Below are 27,650 nucleotides of genomic sequence, written 5' to 3' on the forward strand. Positions count from 1 at the left end.
TTCAATTGAAAGGTATAGAATATATCTAGTACAATGGGAGTACGGAAAACAACCCTTTTCCAAAATTTATTTAAGATGCAAAAGATTAACTAAAATTTACCAAAGTGAACAAATTAATAAATCCAAATTGAAGGTAATACGATACTATAACTACAAATTATACTATAAGAAAACAGTTGTGAATGTAAAATATTTAATAAAAATCACATTGTTTTAAGGACACCTAACTCTACTTAAGGTACAATAAAAATACAATAATTCAGCTAATACAGATGTAGATATGGTCAACAAAAGCGGCATGAAACCCATTGATGCTGACAAAGATCTTCACACTGCATTCTGGTACTAAGAGACAACGAAAAGTTACAGGGAGGCTATGTTAACAATTGAGGAGCACCATTGTGACAAGCTGATGATGACTACCAAGTTTCTCGAAGAGTTGACTAATTTTGTGTTAAATCTCCAGAACACTTAGTGAAATTTTTTTGCTGCTCCACCACTACAAAGCTCCCTTCTAAGATACAGGGGGTCACCTATGCGACCTCCTGTCTCTTTCAAAATTTACTATCCAATGGAAAAACCAAATATTGTATTTGATCTAGTTTGTCACTTGATTACACATGTATTCCATGTAAATTTTCCATGTGGAAATATTCCATGGATTATTCATGGATTCCATGACAATTTTCCATGGGAATTCCATGTGGATAATTTCCATGGATTAAACATGGATTCCATGACAATTTTCCATGTGGAAATATTCCATGGATTATACATGGATTCCATGGCAATTTGCCATGCGGATTCCATATGGAATCCATGGAATTTAGAGGACTTTTGTCAGTACTTTCCATGGTATATCCATATGGAATCCACATGGAACCATGGTATTTCCATCATGGAATTTCCATGGACTACAGTTGTAATCCATATGGATTCCACTGTGTGCTGTCTGGGATAGTTTGCAGATGCCTGGTCAGTCCAACCACTTCCTGCTTGGTAAGTAGATCCCAAATTTGATGACAGAGGCCTGGGTGTACTAGACTGGAGTGTCTGTAGAGCTGACATCATGACGAGGTCTTCCTAGCTGATGAGGGAGCAAGGGCATACCTAGAATCAAAACTGGGTTTGGTGCCGTCATTTTCAAGTAACCAAATTTTAACATGTGAATATGAACTTCATTTGGATCACTTTGAGACTAGGAAAACATAAATTTTCTCAATTCTGTAAAATAAGGACCGGCCTAGGGACCATGCTTTCATTAAAAGTGTTCAAACCTCGAAATAGTTAGCTATTTTCCTGAGACCCATGCAAAAATACCTCTTACAAAGATACCACCTAATATCTACGTACCATCTTTACTTTGCGATCCCTAGCGAAAAAGGTCGTTTTATGACACAGCGGAACGGAGTCTGTGACGGGCTTACCGCGGTCTTTCCAGGAGAACTCGCTTTTAAATATGTGCATCATTCTCTCAGTTCCATCCGACCATTCCATCAGTTATGCTATGCACTTTCTTTCTTTTAGCATTTTCATCGTCACTTTTGTTTTTTTCTTTCACTTTTGTTTTTATTTATGCTCGTGCTATGAAAGACAACTCATCCCCGTGCTACATTTACCATGCGTTCTTGCCCGTGAACTCATTAGGATATTGTCTAACTTCGGGTTCTATCAATTTGAAGTCTATCTTTTAATCTTATATAGTATACTTAAATAATTCTATGGAAAATGCCTCATATGTTTACACGACGTAATGTCCATATGATATTGAAATAGGAGAAAAAAACGGGGCAGTCGTGGGACTGGCCGACAGATGTGAAAACTGGAATTATTATAACCCATTTATTATTATAAAAGAATTAATTTTTCCAGTTATTCTCATTTTTCAACTAGAATTGAAATTATTTTTTTCAGCAAACTGTTAATTATTATGTATACATTAAAAACATGATGTGTATGAATAGAAAGTAACATCATTTATATATTTAAATATAATATGCCTTTATTTCTTTTATTTAATATGCTTTAAACCAATAATTGTTCACTATGCACATAAAGGAAACTGCCTTAAATTGTACTGACCTGTATTTTTATAGAATGTACACTCTTCTGCATGTTCATGCACGAGCTCTTTATATTTAATTAACTTATACAATATACTGCACTATAGATTTTTATTTTCAATTAAATATTTTTAAAACAAAGAGACTTCCAAAGTCTATATATTAACTAAGTTTATTTACTATACCTAGTCAGCCTGCGTAGTTGAAATATCCATTGTAAATTTTTTAAATTGTATGAGATTGAGAAAAAAAATCCTCCCCGGAGGGGAATTGCACCCCGATCTCCCGCGTGACAGGCTGGGATACAGCCCACTATACTACCGAGGATGTAAAACCAGGAGACGAATTTTAAGATGCTGACGTATATACCCCTGTAGCGATCGCGGTGTCGGTTCGGTGACGCTCACGCGAATTCTATGCTTTTTCCCCATCCCGAAAAAGTGCTTAACGCCGCTAAGGAAGTTTTCACTTCAATAGTCATTGTCCCAGAAGAAAATTGCTGGATTATTTATCGCGGAGGCTGAATTTGAGATACCCTTGACGCTCTAAAATCTCTTTATGATTTCCTGACAAAACCCGTCGTACGGCCGTACCTTACGGAATAGGCACATAGGTCTTACCCGAAACAAATGAACGATTTTGTCTTTACAAAAATTGGATGGCAAAACCTTTAAAATTTTCTTTGGTTCACACTAATTTCGCAAAATAACTGCTGGGATCATAACTATAGTTAATACATAATGATCACCGGAAAAATCCTAGTTAAATGAAAGAATTAATGGACAACATTTCGAAAGGTGTAAGTCTTCAACTCATAGTTCCTGTGCGGGCCGCATTCGGCGGTCAATGATCTTTGCGTTTTTTTCGCCACTGTCCATAATGATATTAATGAGACAATCATAGAGAGACGTCGGAATTATATGTAAAATGAATAAGTGAAGCACTCTGAGTGACAAAAAAAGTTTAATTACGGACATTTAAGATGAGAATAGACAAAGAATGGAGGGCGACGAATTTTCTAATGAATCGATCTCAATAGAACGTTCCCTCTCCAAGGTTGACTCGATCGCATTTTCATTAAAAGTCGCTTATTTTAAGATTTGGACAGTACGGAGAATCGGGAAAAATATGAGTGACGGGATTCAATTGCAGTTTTTTGTTGCGGTAAATTAAATATCACAATTGGCTTTTAACCCTTTCGAGACGGCGGAGTTTTCGTCTTAGCTTGACTGCTATACTGAGCCCCAAGAGACTCTTCTTTCTCGTGGTACGGAGCATTTTTGGAGGGCATTCGTTTAGAAGGGTCTCGCTGAATCTTTTTCGCAGGGACTTCGCATTATCTCAGATTCCGAGAGTAGTTGTGCTCCCTCCTTTCCGGGTTTACGACCATACCTGCGGCATTGGTTCACGGTCAACTTATGTATTGCTTATATGTATTTAGCAAATGGAAAATTGTTGCTTGCACGTAAATTACAGACTTTGAATTGAATTCCTCATTTTTATCTGAGCATTGTCAAATTTTAAACGAAGTTCTAAGGCCATTATTAACGCATTTAACGCAGCAACAATTTCCATGTTGATGTTTATACATAACTCGAGATATAAGTTAATATTTGTCGTAGTATTTCGTTTAAAAATTGTAAACGATGCTCAGAAGACAAATAATTCAATTCTTAGTGTATAATTCTTGAGAAATGAACAAATATTTATTTCGAAAATGACTGTATAAACAATTGAATGACCGCTGTCCCGTACCGCTGAGAAGGGTTCTAAAAGACGAAGGGTCCGGGTACCTGCTCCCGGATTCCGAGGGTTAATCCTAAACCCCGAAGCTTTGGGTCCCGAGACAAAGACGTTGTAAACCCACGACCATCCTAAAAGGGGGGGAACTAGAAAACGTATATATAGGGCTTTCGATCTCCTGGCCGGGTAAATTTCACACGTACATATACGCCCGTCGTCTCCCGGGTCAGGAAACGTCCACACGTATATGTACGTGTACAGTAGGGAAAAGGTTAACAGTAGAACCGATGAACTTTCCAACTCCACCAAAACCGCGGCATTGGACTTTTTTGTCCAATTTTCAAAACACCTTGATCCTGTCATGTTTAAGTATAATTGACGGTTTTTTGTGGTTTGTGTGAACAAAGCACGTGTTTAGGTAATGTTTAAAACGTTTTATTAAGTATAGCTAGGAGCACAGTAAACTTATTTTGACGTGTTGGTTGCAAGGTCAGACCTGCAGACGCGCCGGGCAGAGGTGACGCGGCCGGCGCTGCGTGAGTAGCCGGCCGACGCAGTGCACAGATTTTTCCCTTCTGCGCTTCTAACTGGCAGAATAACAGTTTTTATTCACCGATCCCCTTCGTAATAAACTGTTATTATGCTAAATACAAAATATGTGTACAAAAAACTGTAATTGTATGTTTTCCCCATATGGGACAAAAAAGTCCCATACCGCGGTTCTAGGTAAATCGTCAATTGTCTCGTGAAGAAACATCGCACAATATTTTCAATATGACCATTGGAAAGAGGATACAAAATGAGTAAAAGTTAGTGCATTTCAAAAGGATCAAACCACTAGTACATGAATGGCAAACATTTGCAAAGGGCGATGGGACAAAAAGTCCCGCTCGCGGTTCTCATGCTAAATAATGGTCAATTTGCCTTAAGGTGAGCGAGAGAGTTTTGTATGAGACGGTTATGAGATATTAATGATTCTTTAAGTAGCCTGATTTAGTTTTATTCGTTTTCAGTCGCAGAGTACTTAAATGAGTACCAAAATTGGCCGAAGCTCCGGACTTCCCTTACACACAATCTCTACATTTTTGCTATTCCAAAAATGCATAGATATGTTGATAGTGTCAGAGGTTCAGAAATAATAGGTCACCGGTTAAAAGCGCCATGGCCCTTCCTACAATTTAAAACTTAATAACATTCAATGGAAATCCAAGCAAAAAAGACCTATTTAAACCTAAAAGTTTGGTTGCAAACATATTATTTTACACCACTTACCAAACAAATGAAAATACTCAGCCTAGAAATCTTGCATTCATCATCTTAGGCCTGGGGCTTCTCATGCTTAAAAAATATAAAACAAATTCTTTACGCAAAATATTACATTTAAAATAAAGTCATCTCAAGACAGGGTCCTAGCATTGCATGACCACGTATTAAAAATGTAAAATTTTCGTTGAATCTACCTTCATTTATCGAAGGGATGTCAGGAGGTTGACTGCCAATGGATCGGAGACACTCTAGCATTGTTCGAAATTAATATGGAAATGGAATTCCCAACATTTCTCAGTGGGACCACCCCAGCTAGCACACGGGAGACTGGCTCCCCCGAATCCTTAGAGACTGTCTACAGAAACCAAAGAGACCGTCTCCCTGAAGCGGTTATTGTCTCCGGAGACAAGGAGACGGCCGGACGATACGATGACGAAATGTCCGCACTGGCCAGGAGACGGTCGCTTTTTTTTTATCGACGCGCCACCACGCGATAAGTTTGCAAACTAGGTACGAGAATAGTGAACCGGTTTCGCCATCTAGTGGCATAATTAAGTACTACTAGCGTTACGGCGACCCCCGCCCCCTATTTGACTTAATACACGTAGAAAATGGGTAACCATACCACTTATAAACCGTGGCACATGCAAACTACAACCTCACCTGAAAAAAGCATATTACTTACGGAATTTGTAACACAGGGCAGCTTTCAGTATTGATGAGAATTGATAAACAAAAATAACAACATACAATTAGCATAGGAAAAGGCAAAAAAATTTGATATTTTCAAATATTGGTTTATTTACAAAATAATTCACAAGAGGCCATATCAGATCATGACGGATATCCTCTATCTATTATTTAAGGGAATCCAGGAGTATCAATCACCATATAGATCAGTTTATCCATTTTGTTCTTCATATATAGTTATGGAAATGATATTAATAGAGAAATGAATGTATGAGGAACAAAGACAAAAAAATTGAAAGGAATAGCTAACATAGACGTTTTTGGTTCATGTTTCATGAATTGTGATGTTCTACAGTTAAAGAAAAGGGAATAGTTTTCACAATTGAACAAATACCAGAATGTATGCATTAGGTTATCAAACATTATCATATTTGATGTTTACTAACACTACAACATAATGAAAGTAAACATACGATTTCAAACAAAAAAATCCCTCAGCCAATCACGAGTAATGATCTTGAAGGTTGATTAACACTTATAAATTAGACTGCCAAACTATTAGAATAACTGTGTTAATATTTAACTTTCAAGGCAAATCTCAGAGAAAAAGCAGGCAGCGAATGTAACATGAGTAAGGTTGATCTCCTGTGTTGCATGATACTGCCTGTTATGGTTGGACTAGTCAGAGAGCAGAACTCGCAGGATTAAGGCTTTTCCCTGATAAGTGTACGGTTGTGCTCATTATCATGAGCATTCTGATTAAAAGACTTGCAGTAAAGGCTGCATGAAACATGCTGCAACATATTTTTCGAAGTAAAAAGATATTTAGAATACATTTTTGAAGGTTGACGGGATAGTTAGAAAACAATTAGGAGGGATTTAAGAGGTATTTCTCTTAGACAAAGAGTTGACGTCCTTAGCTTGAAGTTGAGAGGACATGACAGAAAAGTTTAGGGATGGAAAGGGTAGAAAAGGGAGACTGTTTGCAACACCTACATTTTTGTATTTTTAAACGTATCATTTTTGCCATGGAAATTTTTAACTGCCCACGTTTTTCGCAGTTAACTCAATAAAAAGACATATTCAGCATGAGATTTAAATTTCGAATTCCCACCATAATGTTTTGTAGCTTACCGCAGGTACTTGGTGATATCACGTTCCATGTACCTTGCGTCATAACTGTAACACAGTTGACAAATTAACCCTCTCGGGCAGTCTCCTCCTGGAGATCAGAATGGTGGTCCAGCTCAACTCCATCATGTTTTACCTGAGAGAATTCCATCATGTATGGTTAATTAAAGTTGGAGTTGCAGCGACTCTTGTGGACAATAAAGTGGCAGTTTCCCTTGCCTTTCACATTGTAGTACTACAGCTGTTTAGGTATATGTTCCCACGCCTGCAGTGAAACGAGGGTCGCCGTGCAGACCACTGTGGTCTCCACCCTTACTCATATGAAGAATAGCTGCTGCCTTCACCCCCAGGTGATGTGAGGCACAAATAGGGGAAGCCTCCCAACGCCAAATCACGGCATCTTCACAGGCTTTATGTATCATTTAGATAGCCTATCTTGGCCGGGGATAGACTCATATCAGCTCGGGGTCATGCCGCTTTTTGTCCACAACTGATTTTTCGACAAGTTAACTTTCTTATATGGCCACTAAACTTTATATCTTAAGTTTTACCCAACATACGCAACACAGCAGATGTACTCGGTGGATTATAGCTCAGCCTCGACCGAAAACAAAAAAGTATGAATAAAGTTGCAAATATTTTAAGAATGAAAATAAATAACATTAAATTGGCAAACTCGGACATGAGCCTATTGTAATGCAATAATATCGCATTATTTATAATATGCGGACACAATACTGATTATTTCAACCAAGCATAATCAAAAGACACATGATACATTCCATGAAAATTCAGAACCACTTATGAAATGACTATAGAGGCTGGGCCTTGAGCAATACACCCTGGAGTGAATATAAATGTCGTCTCCAATCAAAAATGTGGAATGCAGGCTGCTTCATCCCAATCTGCCAGACTGACTGTACCCTTTTCTGCAACTACTTTCCTCCAATATTCACTTAAAAAATCTAAAAATACATGACTTGGTGCATTCTTCATGCATTCACATAGATTGCCAATAATCCCTGTTGGAACTAAACTATCATTCATTTCTCGATGTGTAGGCAAGAATTAACTATTGGGCTCTTAGGTGCATATTAGCATGATGTTGAATTGGAAACATTTGTAACATTTATATGAATTATCCTGTCCCCGAGCAAACGTGTTGCATCCACGAAGGTGACTTACCCGAGTGAAATCATCACAGCATACACAACATGAATAATGTCTCTCACTAGTGTGACGATGTGGCAGTAGAGGTTGGAACAAAAAGTGAAATAAATAGCACAAACTTAGCATGAATAATGTTTCAAAGCCTTTCATGTACACATGTGGTGGTCAAGGCCTTTCCTTGCAGTGATGGATTGATGCAGGCTTTGCATAAAAATAGCTGCTCTTACATGTGAGCATGCATATGACTGTGAAGGTAAGCACTCACATCAGAATATATACAACAAATGTTAAATTGATAAGTTTTATCTTCTCTTTGTGTAAGAACATGTAACTAAGTCGTATTACGAGTGAAACAGTTGCTGCAGATGTTGCAAAAATAAATATCCAATTGGGTGTGCACACATGTCCATTTTAATAGGCTCTCTTTGTCACCGCACGAATAACAACATTCCTCAGTGTTGTTTCGCACGTGACTGTTGAGAAATCACCTCAGAGTGAATGTTGTTTTTGCAAATTCTGCATGAAGAAAGTCTCTCTCCTGAGTACGTTCGAAGGTATCCAACCAGAAAGTTGCTCACAGGAAAACAATTATCACACCTTCTAAACGAATAAGGATTCTCCCCCGAGTGTGTACGAAAAAGTGTCGCTACGTCGCCCTTTCTCGAGAAAGACTTTTCAAACTCGTTTCATGAAAAAGGTTTCTTTCCTGAATGCGTACGTACATGTCTAACTAAGTGGCTCTTATTCGAGAAAGACTTTTCACACAAGTTGCAAGTATAAGGTCTCTCTCCCGTGTGTGAACGGATGTGTGCATTGAGGCTGCCTCTCTGGGTAAAAGACTTGGAGCAAATTGTACAAGAATAAGGCTTCTCTCCCGTGTGTGAACGAATATGTGTAACTAAGTGGCTCTTATTCAAGAAAGACTTTTCACACTCGCTACAAGAATAGGGTTTCTCTCCCGTGTGTGTACGGATGTGTGAATTGAGGCTGCCTTTCTCACTAAAAGACTTAGAGCAAATTGTACAAGAAAAAGGTTTCTCTCCCGTGTGTGTACGAATGTGTGAAACTAAGTGTCTCTTATTTGAGAAAGACTTTTCACAATAGTTGCAAGAATGAGGTCTCTCTCCCTTGTGTGTACGGGTATGTGCATTGAGGCTGCCTCGCTCAGTTAAACACTTGGAGCATATGCTACAAGAATAAGGCTTCTCCCCCGTGTGCGTGCGTATGTGTCTAACTAAGGCGCTCTCATCCGAGTAGGACTTTTCACACTCGTTGCATGGAAAAGGTTTCTCTCCCGTGTGTGTACGAATATGACGAACTAAGTGGTACTTGCTCGTGAAAGACTTTTCACACTCGATGCATGAAAAATGTCTATCTCCCTTGTGTGTACGGATATGTGCATTGAAGATCCGTTTCCGAGTAAAAGACTTGGAGCATATGCCACAAGAATAAAGTTTGCCTCCCGTGTGCTTACGTACATGTCTAACTAAGCTGCTCATATCCGAGAAAGACTTTTCACACCCATTGCAAGAAAAAGGTTTCTCTCCCGTGTGTATACGAACATGACGAACTAAGCAGTACTTATTCATAAAAGACTTTTTACACTCGATACATGAAAAAGGTCTTTCTCCCGTGTGTGAACGCATGTGGGAAACAAGGTCATTAGACCGCGAGAAGGACTTGTTGCAGACTGAACACAAATAAGGTTTCTCCCCCGTGTGCGTGCGTACGTGTCTAACCAAGGCGCTCTCATCCGAGAAAGACTTTTCACACTCATTGCATGAAAAATGTCTCTTTCCTGTGTGTGAACGCATGTGGGAAACAAGGTCATTATGCAGAGAGAAGGACTTTTTGCAGATTGAGCACGAATAAGATTTCTCTGCGATTGATGACTCTGCTACAGCATCAAAATTATGAGCAACAGAATGACTTTTTGTGTGTTTGATTAGCTCATTTTTGTCGTTGAATGCATCTCTGCAGCAAAATGAATTTTTGTTTGACCTGTTACTGCTCCTAGGATTGTTGAGCGAGCAATTAGGCATCTCCTCCTTGTCTCCCACGAGGGTCTCACAGCCATTTCTTTCATCTCTATTGATTCTGATATTCCTAAGGCTATTCATAGTATTTGGTGCATCAAAACCACCTTTATCTCCAAAAAATGTCTTTGCACCTCCGGTTCCACTGAGTTCATGTGATTTGTTGTTTCTCACATTGCATTGTCTATTATCAGGAATTGAGCTATTTGTTTGTATTTTCTTGCCAGTATCTAGAGCACCACATTTTTCTAAGTCTTCATCCATCAGGTTTCTTTCTGTCTTTACTAGGGATGCTCCAGCGTTGATGTCACTTTGTGTCACCAACGCTGTGGTACCATTGCATTCATCATTTGAATAACTCCTTAAATTTCCCTCCGCAGGCAGATATGATGTTGATGTTGTTTGAATGGGCATTCTATCGGTTGTTTGGACCCCTAGAAAAGAATTTCAAATGACAACTATCATAGTTAAACATGAAAACTAAGATTCCTACACCTACTATTCAAAAGTTATATAATGGATGAATAAAGTCATAATTCACTGGGTTAAAATCTAGCCTTGCTTGGACTTGAAACCAGAAACAAAAATAAACCGAAAATGAATAGATGGGAAAAAATTGGGAAAGAAACGCAAAACATATAAACGTCTAAGGCAACAGGAATCATTATAACCCATCGTATTAATACATAAGTCAAAACACATGCACACCACACATCTGACCTACAATTGATGAAGAAGAATAAAATCAGGCCACTTTAAGAATTAGTCCTTTTTATGGCAGACTGTGATTTAAACCTATTTTCTTTATTTTGAATTGTCCTAAGGTAGATATTTAAAAAATACAAATTAATTTACTATTCAATTCAATATCTTATGATTGGCAAATATTTTGTACATTAAAACATCACTCAATCAACCAATTAAAAATTAAAATCGTAAATTTTGTGGCACTACAGACGAACATCTTGTAAATATTTTTTTTAATTATTCTTGAATTATTTTTCATAAAACTATTAAACATTTAAAGCTTAAAGCACTAAAATAACCAAAATAACTATCGGGTAACCAAATATCCTTAACTGTATCGAGATAAACAATCGTTTGGTGGCGTATCGGGGTTACATATTTCAGGATTGCACAGACGCCTCAGCTCTTATAGCACCAACTCAAGGCCGCTTGCACCCCCACTACCTTTCCATGCAGATGAGGCAATAAAGAAGGTCACTTGCCAAGGTACCCATAACAGTAACTCAGATGTGTGAAACACTGTGTCCTCGTCAATGCAGAGAAATGTCATACAAAATTTGTTGCATATTTATAAGCAATGCTGACAAAAAAAATTACACTGGCGTAAGGCAAAGTCATGTGGCCAAGTCACACCGGCTTCCTTTCTTGCTCTTATTATGCTAACCATGTGCCAATTACTAAAACTGTGTGATATTTTCGAGGACTAAATGATGTACAGCTACTAATACCAGGTGCATAATATGCCATCATATGATAAATGGCATACGGTTGAAACACTATCGCCCACCTTTGTGCCCCACCTGCCTACTAAAGAGTTAAAGGGTTGGGATGCAACATTATGGGCAGTCACAAGAATCCTCTCCTGCCAGCGCCTACACTAGGAAAAAATTTCCACGCTATGAACAGTATAAGAATGTTTGGAGTCTATCAGCTTCATTTTAGAGTAGAGTCACCGTTGTGTTTTTCATTACTCAGATTTGGGAGACAACTCAACGGTGTGCTCTTACTTTATGCCTGCTAATGCACTTGAGCCTCTATCTCTATCTAAACATATGTCCATGGACAACTTATTGCGTTACCAATATTTTTAAACCAAATTTAGTATTTGTTTTAAATAATTTAACCTTCTAAAAATTACTAAGCTCTTTTGAGCATTTTGGATTTTTAAACTGATTTGTAGTGGAGGGAAGTTTTAATTTACTCTTCCTAAGCGCCTCTAATCTCCTCGTCTTCCTGTAGATTTCCTCCCCGTAGAGGCTAATGAAGGGGCTCTTGGCTTAATTCCTGGCAGAAGCACTTCAACCCTTCACTGGAAACTCGTCATCCTTCGAGAAGAATTCAACGCACTTCATTGAACGTCTTCAAGAAACTACTGTGAAGAATGGAGATCTGCTAGTAAGCTTCGACATTGTGTCTCTTTTTACCAACGTACCCATTAACGACTCCATCAAGATCATGGAAAAGCTCATCGATAACGGATTACCCAAAGATTTTACCAGGCTTGTGGAGCATTGTCTTCCAAATTCATTCTTTTCGTGGAATGGCCGTTACTACGAACAGAGTGATGGCGCTGCTATGGGATCTCCACTGTCTCCTGTGATCACCAATCTGTTTATGGAGGAATTTGAGAATTCAGTGCTGACTTCTTACAAAAAGAAACCAACCCTCTGGATCCGATACGTGGACGACACATTTGTCATCAGGCCACATTAACCCATTAATGCCCAGAAGATTTTTTTCTAAAAATTTTACTTTTTTTGCTTAAATTATGATTAGGCATCATACCTGATGCGGGAAAAAATATTTTAAAAAATCTCTAACATTTCCATAGTACTTAATCCTACACGTATCTTAAGATACATCTGGGCACTTAAGGGGTCAAAAATGCCCATTATCATTTAATTGTGTTTATGCACGTTTTTGCCATATAATTCATTACCCATGCCTTCATCAGTAGTTTTTAATACTTGAATTTGAATTATTATGCATCAAAGAATATAATTTTGAGTATTATTATAGTATTATAACGTGAACAATTTACATTTGCATTTTGAAATTTTACAGCAGTCTGATATTGTATCAGAGTTTTTTATACCGTATCCATCCCTGTACAACTGATACATGCAAGTCTCATCTGAAATATTTGAACCACCATTTTTATTCCTAATTGTTGTCCGGTAATTTGCCAGGAATTGATCACACAGATCCACTCCACCCATGTGAGAATTGTAGTCCGCGATCGCCACTGGCATTTCGGAAACAATAACAAACAGGAGTTTTCATTTTTTTATGTATGCTAATAGTAATCAATTCTGATATGAATAAGTTGTCAGCAGATATGTTTGTACCTGGTGGTAATTTTCACTAATCCACTAGTCCTAATAGTACATCTCCTTGACCAAGATCTGTTCTCTGAAGGTTGGCTACAGCTTGATAAAGGTTGACTTGATTCGAAAATACACCATAATTTTAACCATAATCTTACTCGTTTCCCTCTAATACATTGCTTGCAGCCATATCTACCATAGTAGAGGTTGGATGATTCATCCACCAAACAGTATTCTCCAGCGCTTACAATTTTGAAAGTCTAGTTCAAAACCTCAAACTAAGGTTGAACTTTATATAGCCTATCCTTGCCATCATTCTTCCCATTATAATAATTATCTGCCAGATGCAGAAACCTTAACATTTCTTCAAACCTGTTCCTTCGCATTGACTGAGAAAGTATTTAGATGGTGCAGTCTGGAGATGACCTCCGATAAAGCCATCAACTAAGTAGACGGTGACCAGAGAGAGGCAATATTCCAAACACTTCATAAATCACTTCGATTTGTACGTACTAAGAATATACTAACATTTTTTAACAATTGATCATAAAATTTGTCTTGAATTTTATCTGCTGACAGCACTGATGTTAGAGCTATTTCAGATTTGTTTCACCTCTGCTCCATCACTAAGGTACGTCTTCTCTTCTCAGCGATAAATGGGAGCCCCTATGCTGTTTTCTTGACTTATATAGCAAGCGGTGTGCAACAAAAGTAACAAAAAAGTATTTACAGAAGAGACGGTTGAAAAGTCTTTAAAGCGCAGATTCCTCCTTATGTCAGGTATATCTTTCGGAGACTCGAATTTGAATACAAAGTACAGGGTTTTTGGTGATGGAGCGTAGTACAAAGTTTCTTTATCAATGTTCACCAAAGTTGCTTATTTCGTACACTGATTTCCGGCTTGCAAATTGGATATTATTGCCAGGGGAAAGTTGAACGAGAAACAAAGTAATCAATCCATTCCACCGTCGGCGATACAGAATACAAGTAATGCCATGGCAGTGGCAGAAACATATATATGGGGGGCGAAGGGGGAGCACGCCCCCCTCTTACGTGGCCACCCACATTGCCAAACGGGGCAGAACTACAATTGTAACTCTTTCATATCATAAGATGGCATTGCCTAGTATATATAATAATTATATAATATATATAATAATAATTCCTTGTTTATAATCATTTTAAATAATACTTTCCTAAACTTTGCACGTGACTTGATTATTTTTCATTACGATACAAGTAAAGATAGCTCAAGATATCTTTTGTGCCCCCCTTGAATTCTTTTCTGTATCCGCTACTGTGCCAGGATAGGCAACTTGATAATGCGAGTTTTTGCATTTCCAGAAATCCAATACTGACTCATTTTCTGCTTCCAATGAAGGTACTTTATCACAATTCAAATGAGGATGCACAATAATTCTGAGAAAATTCCTGTTTTGCTGTATTTACCTAATTGTTTAATATTATACTTCATGAAATGGCAGGAATATAAAACTGTCTTCGATCTATCGCATAATTAGGTTTATAAAATTATTACTTATTCATCTAATCAATAAATAGAATGAAACATACCTATGAGTTAAAACTTGAATTTTTAGTACCACAAGTGCCCAGACGTATCTTTAGATACGTCAAAACTTTACTGATTAGTTTTGTGATGAGCTTGAAAGAAAAACGAATATCTTTAAAAAGATAATATTCCTTATACATTTAAAATAAATCAGGTAAAAAATGGATTCAGATAACTCAATGGTTTATGTGAAAATTTAATTTTCACAAGACCATAGCGTAGCGATTTCTGAGTAGTTCATGACCAGCCATGTGTAAGTAAGCATAAAAATTTCAAATATTGGCTTAAATAATCTAAATCTCTTGTATACCATTTAAAGACTTTATTCTGTCGTATTACGGAAAGAAATCGCATTAACAACAAACCACAGAGTATTTAGGAATTTTTAAAGTGTGACGTATCTAAAGATACGTCTGGGCATTAATGGGTTAAGGGCAAGAATTGGAGAATTTTCTACGAAACCTCAACAACCAACATGATTCAATCAAGTTCACCATGGAAGTGGAAAAGGACGGCTGCCTACCCTTTCTAGACGTACTGGTGACGAAGAAACGTAATGGAAAACTCGGCCATGGAGTCTACTGTAAGGCGACACATACGGACCGATACCTGCACGCCTCCTCACACCACCACCCTACTCAGAAGGCAGCTCTAATCTCGACATTAGTGCACAGAGCATACTCCATCTCTGACCAACTCTCACTTTCCGCGGAAAAACAACATTTGGTGACGGCCCTGGCCAGCAATGGATATCACAGTGACATGGTCCTTAAAAGGACCACAAAGATAGAAATAAAACTCAAGAATAAGACACCAAGTCCTAAAACGGAGAAGCCCAATGCAGCGGGTTATGCGACAATCCCCTTTGTAGCTGGAACCAGTGAATAAATCGCGAGAATCCTAAAAAAAAAAAATTCGGCGTTACAACACGCTTCCACTTTGTTAAGAAGACTAGAGAACATCTTCCGACTCCTAACACCATCATCCGGCAACTACCGAGGGCGGCAGCGGTATACCTGACCAGCATCCTGAACGGCTGTATCAGGATATCATACTTCCCGACATCTTGGAAGAGGGCGAAGATTACCTGCCTGCCGAAGTCACCATTGAAGCACGAACTCGGTCCGGAGGAGTTCCGTCCCATCTCGCTCCTGGACGGCTTCGGCAAGATCTTCGAGATAATCGTACGGTGGCCTATCTGCGAGTTCATCAGGGAAGCTGGGTTCCTTCCTGACGAGCAGTTTGGCTTCCGCGAGGAGCACTCAACGGTCCAGCAGCTGGCACGGACAACGGACCTCATCACCGACGCCTTCAACAGGAAACACTCGGTCGCGGGGGCTTTCTTCGACATCTCGAAAGCCTTCGACCGGGTGTGGCATCAAGGACTCCTGCTGAAGATGAGCCGACTCAACTTCCCGGACTGGATCCTCAGACTCATCCGGGACTACCTGAAGGACAGGACCTTCAGCGTTAACTGGCTCGGGGCAGAATCCAGAACCCAGCCCATCAATGCTGGCGTTCCCCAGGGTTCAGTTCTCGGGCCAATTCTTTACAACATCTTCACGCATGACATCCCCAGGGACCACGGATGCAACACGATCCTTTCCCTCTACGCAGACGACGCTGCGCTCCTGACAAGATCCATGAAAGGCTGGGCAGCAGCAGACGGTCTACAGGAAGCCATCTTCGACGTCACCAAATGGTACCGAAGATGGCTGATAAGAGTCAACGCTACCAAGACCAAGGCCATCATGTTCAACCCGTCTGCCCAAGGAGCGTCGCAGGGAGTTGGCCGTGTCACGGTGAATGGAGTCCACATCCCGTGGGAGTCTGAGGTCACCTACCTCGGAGTGCTGCTGGACCGGAAGCTGCTTTGGAGACGACAGGCAGAACGTGCCCGTGCAAAAGCACAAGCGGCGTTAAATCGGCTCCGGCCGATTCTACAACCGCCAGTGCTCAGCATGGACACCAAATGGAAACTATACAGAAGCTACGTGCTGCCCGTCATCACATACGCAGCTCCTGTATGGTCCGGAGTGCCCAAATCGACCCTCCAACGAATCCAAGTGGTGCAAAACAACGCATTACGATGCATCCTGAGCCGAGGCCGATACGACCGAGTGGAGCAGATGCATCGAGACGGAAAGTTGGAGCCGCTGGACGTCCTACTTCCAAGACTCTCCACGGAGTTCTTCGAGAAAGCCGGAGACTCCACACACCGGGAAATCAGCAGGCTGGCTGAGATAACCGTGCGGCCATGGGACCGTCACAAGCGCCCCATCGCAAGCACGGACATTGCAGCCAACCTACCACCAAGGAAGAGGCCGAGGCTGCTTCCTTAAGACGGCGCACGGCGCACACTGACACCGTGAGACCCGCACCAGAGGAACGACGTGCCTTTGAAGCATGAATGCTGGCAAGGCAAATTAGGCGCCCAGGACAGTTGGGAAACCTGGGCCACATGGACAGTAGTGTTCGTTTCCGACTCCTAATGACCGTATCTCACCTCACGCCTACGAAGTAGTTTATGAAATTGAATGCAGTTGCGGTATGTCATACATCGGACAGACCGGGAGAGCTGTGAAGTGCCGCATTCAAGAACATAGAAGAGCGGTGAAAAAAAACAATTCCATCTGCCGCCTGTGGCTGAGCACACTCTCAGTGAACCTGGACACGACATTAACTGGGAAGAAACAAAAGTTATCGCCAGAGAATATCGATATTTTCCTAGGATCATCCGAGAGGCGATTGAAATATCCAAACATCCTCATAATTTCAATCGAGAGGATAGCTACGCAGTCCACAGCACATGGAAGAAACTCTTCGCCCCATACCCCTACGCTATTGGCCGCAAGGCGACCAATCAGGACGAACCTACACCACTGGGCTGCCTATATAACGGCGGCCAAAACACGGCATAATCACTTCGACCTAAAGACGCCTGCTGGAATGCAGGAGAAACTGTTGTCACCAACGCAACCACGATGCGGTGAAACCCGGAAAATGCAGCCTACTGTGACAACAAAGTTAGTGAACACAAGGTCCTAAGACTATAACTTCAGAAATTCGTTATTTTTAATGATACAATTTCGTTCAAAAAATTGCTTATGCACAGAGAAAAAATGGATAATTCATTTCAAAGTAAAAAAAATTCAACAGTATGTAGTATGCAACAAAAAATATCACAGCAAAAATCATTGACAGTGAAACCACTTCGCGATGGAGTACTGCGGTGAGGATATAAATGAGTAGGTGGGTCGGGCTGAACCCTCTCGTGCTGGATGTTGGGTGGAGGGGATGGACATTTTCATACGTAGAAGACCAGAACCCTTCCACTCATTTATGATCATCCTCACTGCAGGAATTCTTTTAAAAGAGTAAATTATGAAAATAAAATACAATGTTTAGTTGAAAAAAAAACTGGTAATGCAATAAGTTGGCTGTGGATTAATGCTATGACTGGGTGAGGGATAGACTCGCTGATGAGCTGGGTCTGAATTCTAATGGAATAAAATACCCATGCATTTCCACCAAAAAAGAGATCCATACAGAAATGCTTAAAATGTACTTATGCTTCTCGTAGCACAAAAACGTAATCCAACCAAAGGTGCTGGCAGAAAAGGGTATAGGTGACTGCCCATAACTTTACAGCTTAATACTAAATAAATTCGTAATATAGAGTATGGCCATCCCACGATTTCTAACTCAGGGGTATATTCCCTTCCCTCACATTGGCAGGAGCAGATGTCTAATCGTTTGCATTGAAAATCCACGACAGCTATACCTGACGTTAGGTGTATGACATGAAAATGCCCATCAGTTCCGACCCACGTTCGGCGTGACAGTGTTGAAAGGGGAAAAATACTGCCCCTGAATTTACATCCTGCAGTGAGGTGAATAAAACTTACAGCTAGAATCATTACCTTACTAACCAAAGATAGCATGACACCCACTATCAATACTACACTGTTTTATAACACCGAAATCCTACAATTAAGGGATTGAAATCAAGTTTGGTTGTTCTTAGCAATACTGATTTCATTACTGGTGCATTACTGTCGATTTTATATTATGTCAACAGTATTTTCTACACCAAGGAAGCTTCATGCTTGACTCTCCATTAAACCTAACAAACCACCATAGCCTATTCTAGGGAAAGAAGGGCAAACAGGAATGCACACATTTAAAATATTTTCCTTAATTTTCCCACTAATTTAAAATGGACCAAAATCAAGGATAATTTCTCCATTCACATGACCAGTTTTCATATTCACACTTTCTATTAAGACTGAAATTCACTTTTCTATACTCGATTCTCAAACCAGGCGCTCCATTATGGTGATTTGTGATTAAATTTTTTCAATAAACTGGTCTCAAAACTTGGTTAGTTAAATATTTAATAATTTCAATACAACAAAAATTTTTGCAAGGCATTAAAAATGATACAAATGACCACTAAAAAGTGAGCAAATGTAACTCTTCTCCCCTATCCATTTGGCACTTAAACTAAAGAAAACATTATATGGATGGATGACTAATCAGTCACAATAAGGCCACTTTCAGAAGAGATGACTTCCAGTACAACCCACCATTCATGATATGTCATCATGAAATCTAGCAAGTCGTCACATTTGAAATCGGCCTGAATTTTAAGGCCCATTGATGGTGTCGATGGCATGGTTCCAGTCCAGAATGAAATGGGTGCTGTGGAGACCATGGTGTAATTAGACTCTTCTGAAGGCATCCATAGAGACATATATAGTTATTTGAAAGCATGCTGGCACACTGGGGATGGTGGCCAGTAAAAAGATGTCCCATCAGAATGAAGCCCATGACTTATCTATGCACCGCTATTTGTAGCCCTTAAGACAACTAACCCACTGCTTCTATTGTGGACTCTGTCGATTTCGCAACCGTGTCTCTTGTAACAGTAAAAGTTAGCTAAATAAAAGGATTAACGTGTACATTGTCCACAATTAGCATAAATTCCTCCGTGTATAGAGTTATTTTCAACCATTAAGAATACTCACCAAATGCCTCCGTAGTGGACTCCTGGGCAATAGTCGATCTCTCAATTGGGTCCCCATCCTCCCCTAAAGTAAGCTGGAAGAAATCATCAACAGCTGAATCATGTATGCACAAAGGATTCAGGACATTTTTAAAGGATTGACTAAAACTACTTCATACTCAACATTGCATCATAAGTTGGTATTCCTAACAAATGTTTTCCGTTCAAAATAATTTTTTTTTCAACACTCTCGGAGAATTACATATTTTTGCATTTCTCTCAACACCAGTGCATAAGCCTAGCCAAAAGAGAAGGAATCCTGAGGAAAAGTCACTGTACTTTCAATAAACAGCACCACTGGGAATCTACGCTCCTACTTTGAAGGAGGACAGCTCACTGCAGGGAAAATAGTTGAGCGTGGTCACTTGTAAAGATAGAGCTTCAGGTCGCTTGCACCCCCACGCCCCTCCCTTGCACTGGAGGCGTGAAAGTAAGCCACCAGCCAAATTACCCATAAAAATAGTATAAACATTGCCTACACTGTTTGCTCGTGGCCCATACACACCCACTTCATTTTGTGCACTCTTTAGTGCAAAAATGCGACGGTTACTAATAAGCATCTATGTGAGACATTTGACACCTGTATGATTGGTAGATTCTGAATATCACAGGTATTTTATGTCAATACATGATTGACAGCATATGCATGATACATTATCTGCCACTAAGGTGCCCCACGTGCCCACAGAAGGGCTAATAAGGTTTGGTTTATCAGTCCCAGGATTTTACATATTAAAATATAAGACAAGAAAACTACTACACATATGTACAACATAAAAAATAAAAACAGCTTATTTTAAGATAAGATAACTCGTTCAAATATTTAGTAACTTTGAATAGAATACATTACCTTTAAAGCTGTGCAGAAAGGAAAACACCCTATCATTTACAATTATAAATGTTTAGATTTTTACCTACTATTTCCTTCATCCATTAATCCTTTTACCGCCAGACCACTTCAAATGGGATGTACAAGGACTGCCAAGGCTATTTTTCGAAATTAGCAACATTTCAAATTTAAAAATATTTCACCTACTTAATTTTATTTAATACGTCTAGACATCTTTCCCAATTATTAAGATATAATTACATCTAATAACCATAGATACATAATGGAGGTTTACAAAAATTACCGCCATGGAAAAGGCCACATTCACAAAAAAGAAGTGAAATGATTTGGGCCGATAAATTGGCCCCTGGCAGTTTTCGCTTAAACAGCGAGAGCCAATATATCGTCCCGGTGGCAGTAAAAGGGTAAATTTAATTCCATACATACCTGGGCATTCTCTTCCAGAGATGGTTCCTTCTTCGCCTCAATCAGCCTCCACTCCAGGTCTACCACCATGGCTCCTGTGTCCTGAGCCTCCACCTTTTCTCCTTGGGAAGCAGTTAAGGTTATGGGCTGCATTATAATGCCAAATCGTCATCATACATGATTGACATACAAAAAAAGAAATGCTTTTGAGTATTTGTCTCAGGAATAAAATTAAGGCTCATTCAAGATAGATACATTCTTCATGCTACCCTGCAAGCTTCCTCAAAGCAATTAATATTAGGATTGCATAATGTTTATGCTCATGTTAATTAAATTTACCACTTTAATGCAGACTTAAAACCTCTTATTTGCATTGCAAAATCCCTTCAAAAGCCAAGTAATGATCCTCAGGGCAATGGTTTCTGGAAATTAAAAACTCCAGATGTAATCCTATTCTTAATAGAAAACTATTGTATGGGAGAAATTTGCATGACATTTCAGAGCACAAATTTAATAACACACATTCATGGAAAGTTAATATGGTCAATAAAGGAGAATAATTTCCTGTGTTTTGGTTTTTAAGTCAGTATATCAAACATTTTGACTAATAAAAATAAGTTACTAAGACTAGATATATTGGGAGGAAAATCCAAGTTAATGAAAAAAATTGAAAGAAAATTAATTTCCCAAGACCGTACTCTTTGATGGGCGGATGGGAGAGGTAATAATGCTAAAACGGGGAGTGATGGACAAAATAAGACACTAACGGAAATACAAACTTGAAAGATCCTCAAGAAACAGAAACACAAGAAACGTATACAAGACAGCACGACACTAACCTCATCCAAAGACCAAAAATACGTAAAACTGCCATTTGACCCCACGTCCACTAAAGGACTCGAAGGTGTTTTCAGAAAACACAACATTAAACCGTGTTATGTGTCGAACAATAAACTCAGAACCCTCCTTGGAAGCCCTAAAGACCCGATTGAACCCCTACAGAAGTCCGGAATATACAAAGTCACCTGTCCCGAGTGCAATATAGCCTATATAGGGCAGACACGTAGGAACTTAAACACCCGCTTCAAAGAGCACATTGCGTGCTTTAGACTCGGCCACTTCAATAAATCATCCGTAGCACATCATGTGGCCTCCAATTCTCATTCTATCACCATTAATGACATCAGCCTTATAAAACACGCCCCTGACCATTTATTAGACTTTTATGAATCTATACACATACAAAAACACCAAGGCAAAACCATGAACAGTGACCAAGGTCCAGCAACATCTTGTCTTTTTTCCCTGATTTCAAAACACAAAACATCTAATAACGGCTTTCTTCCAACCGCTCCGTAATTTTCCATTTCCCCCCTTTTTTCCTTATCCCAACGACTTCCTTACCCCCACTCCTTCCCCCACCTCCGCAATTCTTGACCCTCCTCAGTATTGGCTACTCACCTCCCCCCAACCCCTGACGTTCGACCAATTACATCAACCTCTCCATCAACGAGCATTACTACGCTCAAAATTGCAATAGTTTTGAACATTCTCCTTTGAGGAGGGCTGCTTGGCAGGAGAAACACCTGGTGTCAGGAGATACTTCTTGGGCACTTTTTACCCTTTACCTTCCCATTTCCTGTGTGTGTGGCGGTCACTGTCGTAAGCCAGAGCTTCACAAACCCGAGTGAGTGAGTGCGTGTGTCCTACGCGGCCAGTTGTTCCTTGGAGCAAACCCGCGAGGTGCGTGAGTGAGAGCGTGTTTTATTTATTTTTTCATTTGTCTTTTTCTTTTGTGTGAGTGGGTCACTGTCGTAAGCGAGAGCTTCACAAACCTGAGTGAGTGAGTGCGTGTGTCCTACGCCGCCAGTTGTTCCTTGGAGCAAACCCGTGAGGTGCGTGAGTGAGAGCTTGTTTTATTTATTTATTTTTTCAATTGTCTTTTTCTTTTGTGTGAGTGGGTCACTGTTGTAAGCGAGAGCTTCACAAACCTGAGTGAGTGAGTGCGTGTGTCCTACGCGGCCAGTTGTTCCTTGGAGCAAACCCGCGAGGTGCGTGAATGGGAGCGTGTTTTATTTGTTTATCATTTGTCTTTTTCTTTTGTGTGAGTGGGTCACTGTCGTAAGCGAGAGCTTCACAAACCTGAGTGAGTGAGTGCGTGTGTCCTACGCGGCCTTTTGTTCCTTGGAGCAAACCCGCGAGGTGCGTGAATGGGAGCATGTTTTATTTATTTTATCCTTTGTCCTTTTCTATTGTGTGGTTCGGTCACTGTCGGTAGCGTGTTTTTCACAAACCTGAGTAAGTGAGTGCTTGTGCGTGTGTTAGTTTCAAGTTTGTATTTCCGTTAGTGTCTTATTTTGTCCATCACTCCCCGTTTTAGCATTATTACCTCTCCCATCCACCCATCAAAGAATACGGTCTTGTGAAATTAATTTTTTTTCAACTGTTTGACGGCCGTAGTTCGTTCAATCCCTTATAATGAAAAAAATATCTATACATGAACTCCTTATAGGACAAAAGATACTTAACTTCAATGGGAAAATATGAAGGTTAATTTTACCCAAATTGAGGTGTTTTTACTTCCAGGGACTAAATAAAAATTTTACAATGTATATTGAAGTGGAACGTCATTAGTTTTCCCAGAAATAACTGATCCTTAACAACATGTTTGCTCAAAAGATATACAACAGTGCTTTCAAGGATGTGAAATTGTTTTGGGTGTAAATGCAATATATCCAAGATAAGTATATACAACAAAATATAACTTTATCACTTAAAATTTAACTCCACTAATGACCATGGTTTCATCACTATGTCATATTCACCTCTCATAACCTTGAAAACCAACTGACGTGTTATACTACAGGAAGCAGAATAACCAGTGATGGATGAAGCGAGAAAGAAATAATCAGTAGAATAGCACAGTCACAGAAAGCATTCTACAAAAATTAAAAATTCGCTCAAAGCTGAGAACAAAAATACAGAAGTAAGGAAACAATTCATCAGACACTACATATGGAACATATTTATAAATGGTAGTAAGGTTTCAAATTTGACAACTGCAGAAAAGTCAAAAGTGGAAGCTTTGGAAATGTGTTGCTCCCAAAGAATTTGGACGATACAAAATTTCACTAAGTAACAAGTATGCATGAAGGAGTGGGAGAAAAGATGACTTCCAAAAACCGTAACTTAATCGGCCATATCATGAGATATGACGACCTTATAAGAACAATCGACAGACCAAGAGGAGGAATGGTGGACAGAAAGAAGGGAAAAAATGGCTGTGAATGTTTTTTATAGGTCAGGTTATTAAGGGTAGACAAAAGGAAGAACATACACATGAAAAGATAAGCAGATGTTAAACAAGAATTGAGGACTAAGACACGCATTTTAGGAATGTGGATTTATGATGACAACATAGTCCATATGCAATTCAGGTTCCACAGACAATAAATTGTTCATAAATAGTATTACCTGATTAGAAGAGTCTTGATGCATCTGTTTACTTGTGGCAGCAACAGAGCAATCATTCACCACATATCCTTCTTCATTATCGCTAATCTCATCATTTTTAACAGAAGTGCTCTTGTACGTTAATGGATCACTCTATTGGAAAGAGGAACACACTTTGATACACATTTTAATCCATTGGTGCACAAGCAAAAGTGATCATGAATGAAGCTTGAAATACAGGATTTCTGTAGTAAACAAGTACATAATCCCTGATGAACTATTCTGGCCTCTTTGTAGATAACATATTTACCTTATCAACCAACAACATTTGGCCAATTAAGTTCTCATTCCTTCAATACAATCTAATGAAATCCTTGGTAAGACAAAGGCAAATCTTTATTGGGATAATCTTGAGAGTGAGTAGCTCTTAAAATTGTGGAATTCCTCTTTCATTATAACTTATTTTAAAAAAGGAGCCAAGCAAAGAGCACTGACTTCTAAAAAAATTATAAAAATCTAAGAATAAGCAAAATATATATATTAAATTTATAGTGGAAGGGTTTAGAGACTATGAGCAACAGCAGCAGAAAATTGAGTCAAAGTAAATGAAAATCAGTTTATGTCACTTACAGTTGATGTCTTTTGGCAATCTACTTGCACTGCTAACGTCCAACACCCCATTCGAAAATGGTAAAGCAGGACAAATCCGTAGTCCTTGTTATAAATTCCTGTTCACTTCCAGCAAAAAATACAAATATGAAACAATCTCAATCCTGTGAGCATCAATCTCTCATAAGGAATGAGTTATTTTTTGGGATCTGGCTAGCAGCTGCATCATGATTTATTCATTTAATCCAGTCCAAAAACAGCACGAGGCCAATTACAAAGGACTAAAATAACAGGAGAAACAATTTAATAATATAAAGCAATGTAACCAATAATGAACAAAAAAATATTCAACAGTACTTACAAAAAAATAACAAAGAATTGTAAATTTCATCGGGTGGTGTAAGGAATAGGGGAAAATTATGATAGTGATGGTGCAAGATGGATGAGGGATGAAAAAAAGGATCAAAATTTGGAACATAACATTTAGCATATGAGTTAATGGAAAAAGGAAGTCTGAATAGAAAAGAAAGTTTGGAGACAGAAAGGTGGGGGGTGAAACAATGAAATAGGTCACTTGACCTCGTCGTTCGTGAAGGAACACGAAGCGCAAAAAAAGAAAGAAGGTCAGATGATCTGTATTTGCCATAAGTGATATTTAAGAAGTCTCTGGTCATTGAGGATATGGTGATCAGCTAAAGTAGCAATGCCAAGAGAGGATTCAATCTTATTGAGGGAGAAGTTACGAAAAGGCAAGTGGCGGTAGCGGACATAAGAAAGGAAAAAATTCAAAGTGCATCCTAGGAGCTTTAATGAAGAAGGTGGGGTTGTAGACCAGATTTGGCTGCAGTAATCTAGGACCGAAGAGACTCAGGAAAGGAAGAAGGTGCGTAGAGCAATCAAATCCAACACCTCACTGTGGCAATACATCATTCCCATCAAAGACATAGGATGGGTGGAAATGGATTTTAAGTGTTCACGGAAGAGCAGCTTAGAGTAAAAAATAACCGCTAAATCCTTCTGAGAGGTGACTGAAGGAATTTGATTTCCAGATAATTGGTAATTTATACTCAGGATAGACTTCGTAGGGTGAATGGTAGTATTGTAGACTTGGCTGGATTAATTTTCAGACTTCAAATCTCAGACCATTGGTCTACGGCATCAAGAGCCTTCTGCAGAGCAAGGCAATCTCTTGGGGAATCAATCTGTTTAAAAATTCTGCAGTCATCCGTGTATAATAATATTTTACAATTGGTGGAGGCGACTATGTTAACCATATCATCTATGTATAAAGCAAACAGTAAAGGTCCGAAGACACTCCCTTGTGGGACTCCATATGGTGCCATCAAAGAACATGACCCATTTACTATAGTGTGTTGTAGCCGGTTCTGAAGGAAAGATGATAAGATATAGAGAAAATTGCCATGGACTTAATACCGATTCTCTAATTTCAAGAGCAGTAATGACATCATGGTAATTCTGTTAGAGAGTATCAAATTCAACAGTACTCAGTAAAACTCTCAATTCTTTACCCCCCTTCTGCTCTGTGGTGATCGGAAGTAAAAACTGGGTATCTATGATCATAAAAATAATGACTTCTCAGTGATGTGATGACAGTGTACTCACTTGCTCAGTATACAAATGTGAGCTGTCAGTCTAGCAAAAAACAGAAAAACTGCTCATTACAATGAATCATTCAATTTAAATGATTCATTCATGAAATATATTCTGTAGTTGGTCATTATTGATCAAGTGAGGGAGAATGCTTTACGTTTCTGCTGCGAAGTGCTGGTAATATTCCACAAAGAAATGACACTGTGCCGTAGAAAAACACAACTACGCAAGTTCAATAAGGGGAAAAACAGTACTGTACTAGGCAAGAGTACACTCACCAAGTCATCACTGGCCAATGGGTCTGGGATATCAGTGGAAGTTCCTGTGGGATCTGATGTGTACAGCTCAGGATAATTCCCTTCATTCTCATCTTTTACTTGAAACTGGAAGATAGTAATGGGCTTCACTCAATTAAAGAAAAAATAATTATTATCTAATTCGGTGATAAAAAGATCCTCTTCTCCTTAACACCACTTCAGCTGGCCAATGTACTAATGATATTCTTGCCACTCACAGATCAAACTCCAGAATATCAATGTTCAACAAGGGAGGGGGAGTTATGTCACAAAGAGCGTGTGGTTTGAATGAGAGTTTTGGCCACTTACAGCAGAGGCAAAACAGCTGGAACAATAGATCGAGGTTCCACTGTACATTGAATTGTCTTCATATTTTCTTTACCCAGGCTAATAAAGAGGTGCCACAACAAGCTGGATCCTTCATTGAAATAAAGGAGGAAGATGGGTTCAAACAAAAAGAGGGCAATAATGATACACATCCCAGTTACAACCAAGACAAATGGATTGAACAGACATTTCACACAGTTATCAACAAGTCTACTTCATCAGGTACATGCAATTTCTATCAGAATATTTCCGGTGTTGTACAAGTGATATTGACTGAAAAATATTAGT

At 39.2% G+C, this 27,650-nt stretch overlaps 1 protein-coding gene across 4 annotated transcripts in view; it reads right to left on the reverse strand.

Moving 5' to 3' along the window:
- Nucleotides 1-5,853: 5,853 nt before the first annotated feature.
- LOC124170163 (gastrula zinc finger protein XlCGF57.1-like) overlaps nt 5,854-27,650 on the reverse strand; it is a 32,996-nt gene continuing 11,199 nt past the window's right edge. For 2 of the 4 annotated variants that reach the window (XM_046548866.1, XM_046548865.1), the window contains exons 3-7: nt 27,018-27,122; nt 24,541-24,672; nt 21,088-21,213; nt 19,774-19,846; nt 5,854-10,533 (exon numbers count right to left, since the gene is read on the reverse strand). In XM_046548866.1, coding sequence (XP_046404822.1) covers nt 8,750-10,533; nt 19,774-19,846; nt 21,088-21,213; nt 24,541-24,564 — 2,007 coding nt within the window. In that variant the 5' untranslated portion in view covers nt 24,565-24,672; nt 27,018-27,122 and the 3' untranslated portion in view covers nt 5,854-8,749. Of the gene's footprint in view, nt 10,534-19,773; nt 19,847-21,087; nt 21,214-24,540; nt 24,673-25,149; nt 25,372-27,017; nt 27,123-27,650 lie in introns of those variants that run through there. The other 2 variants (XM_046548864.1, XM_046548867.1) reach the window with 2 other exon arrangements.

This window comes from Ischnura elegans, chromosome 13 (genome assembly GCF_921293095.1).
Source record: "Ischnura elegans chromosome 13, ioIscEleg1.1, whole genome shotgun sequence".
In the NCBI taxonomy this organism is placed as follows: Eukaryota; Metazoa; Arthropoda; class Insecta; order Odonata; family Coenagrionidae; genus Ischnura; species Ischnura elegans.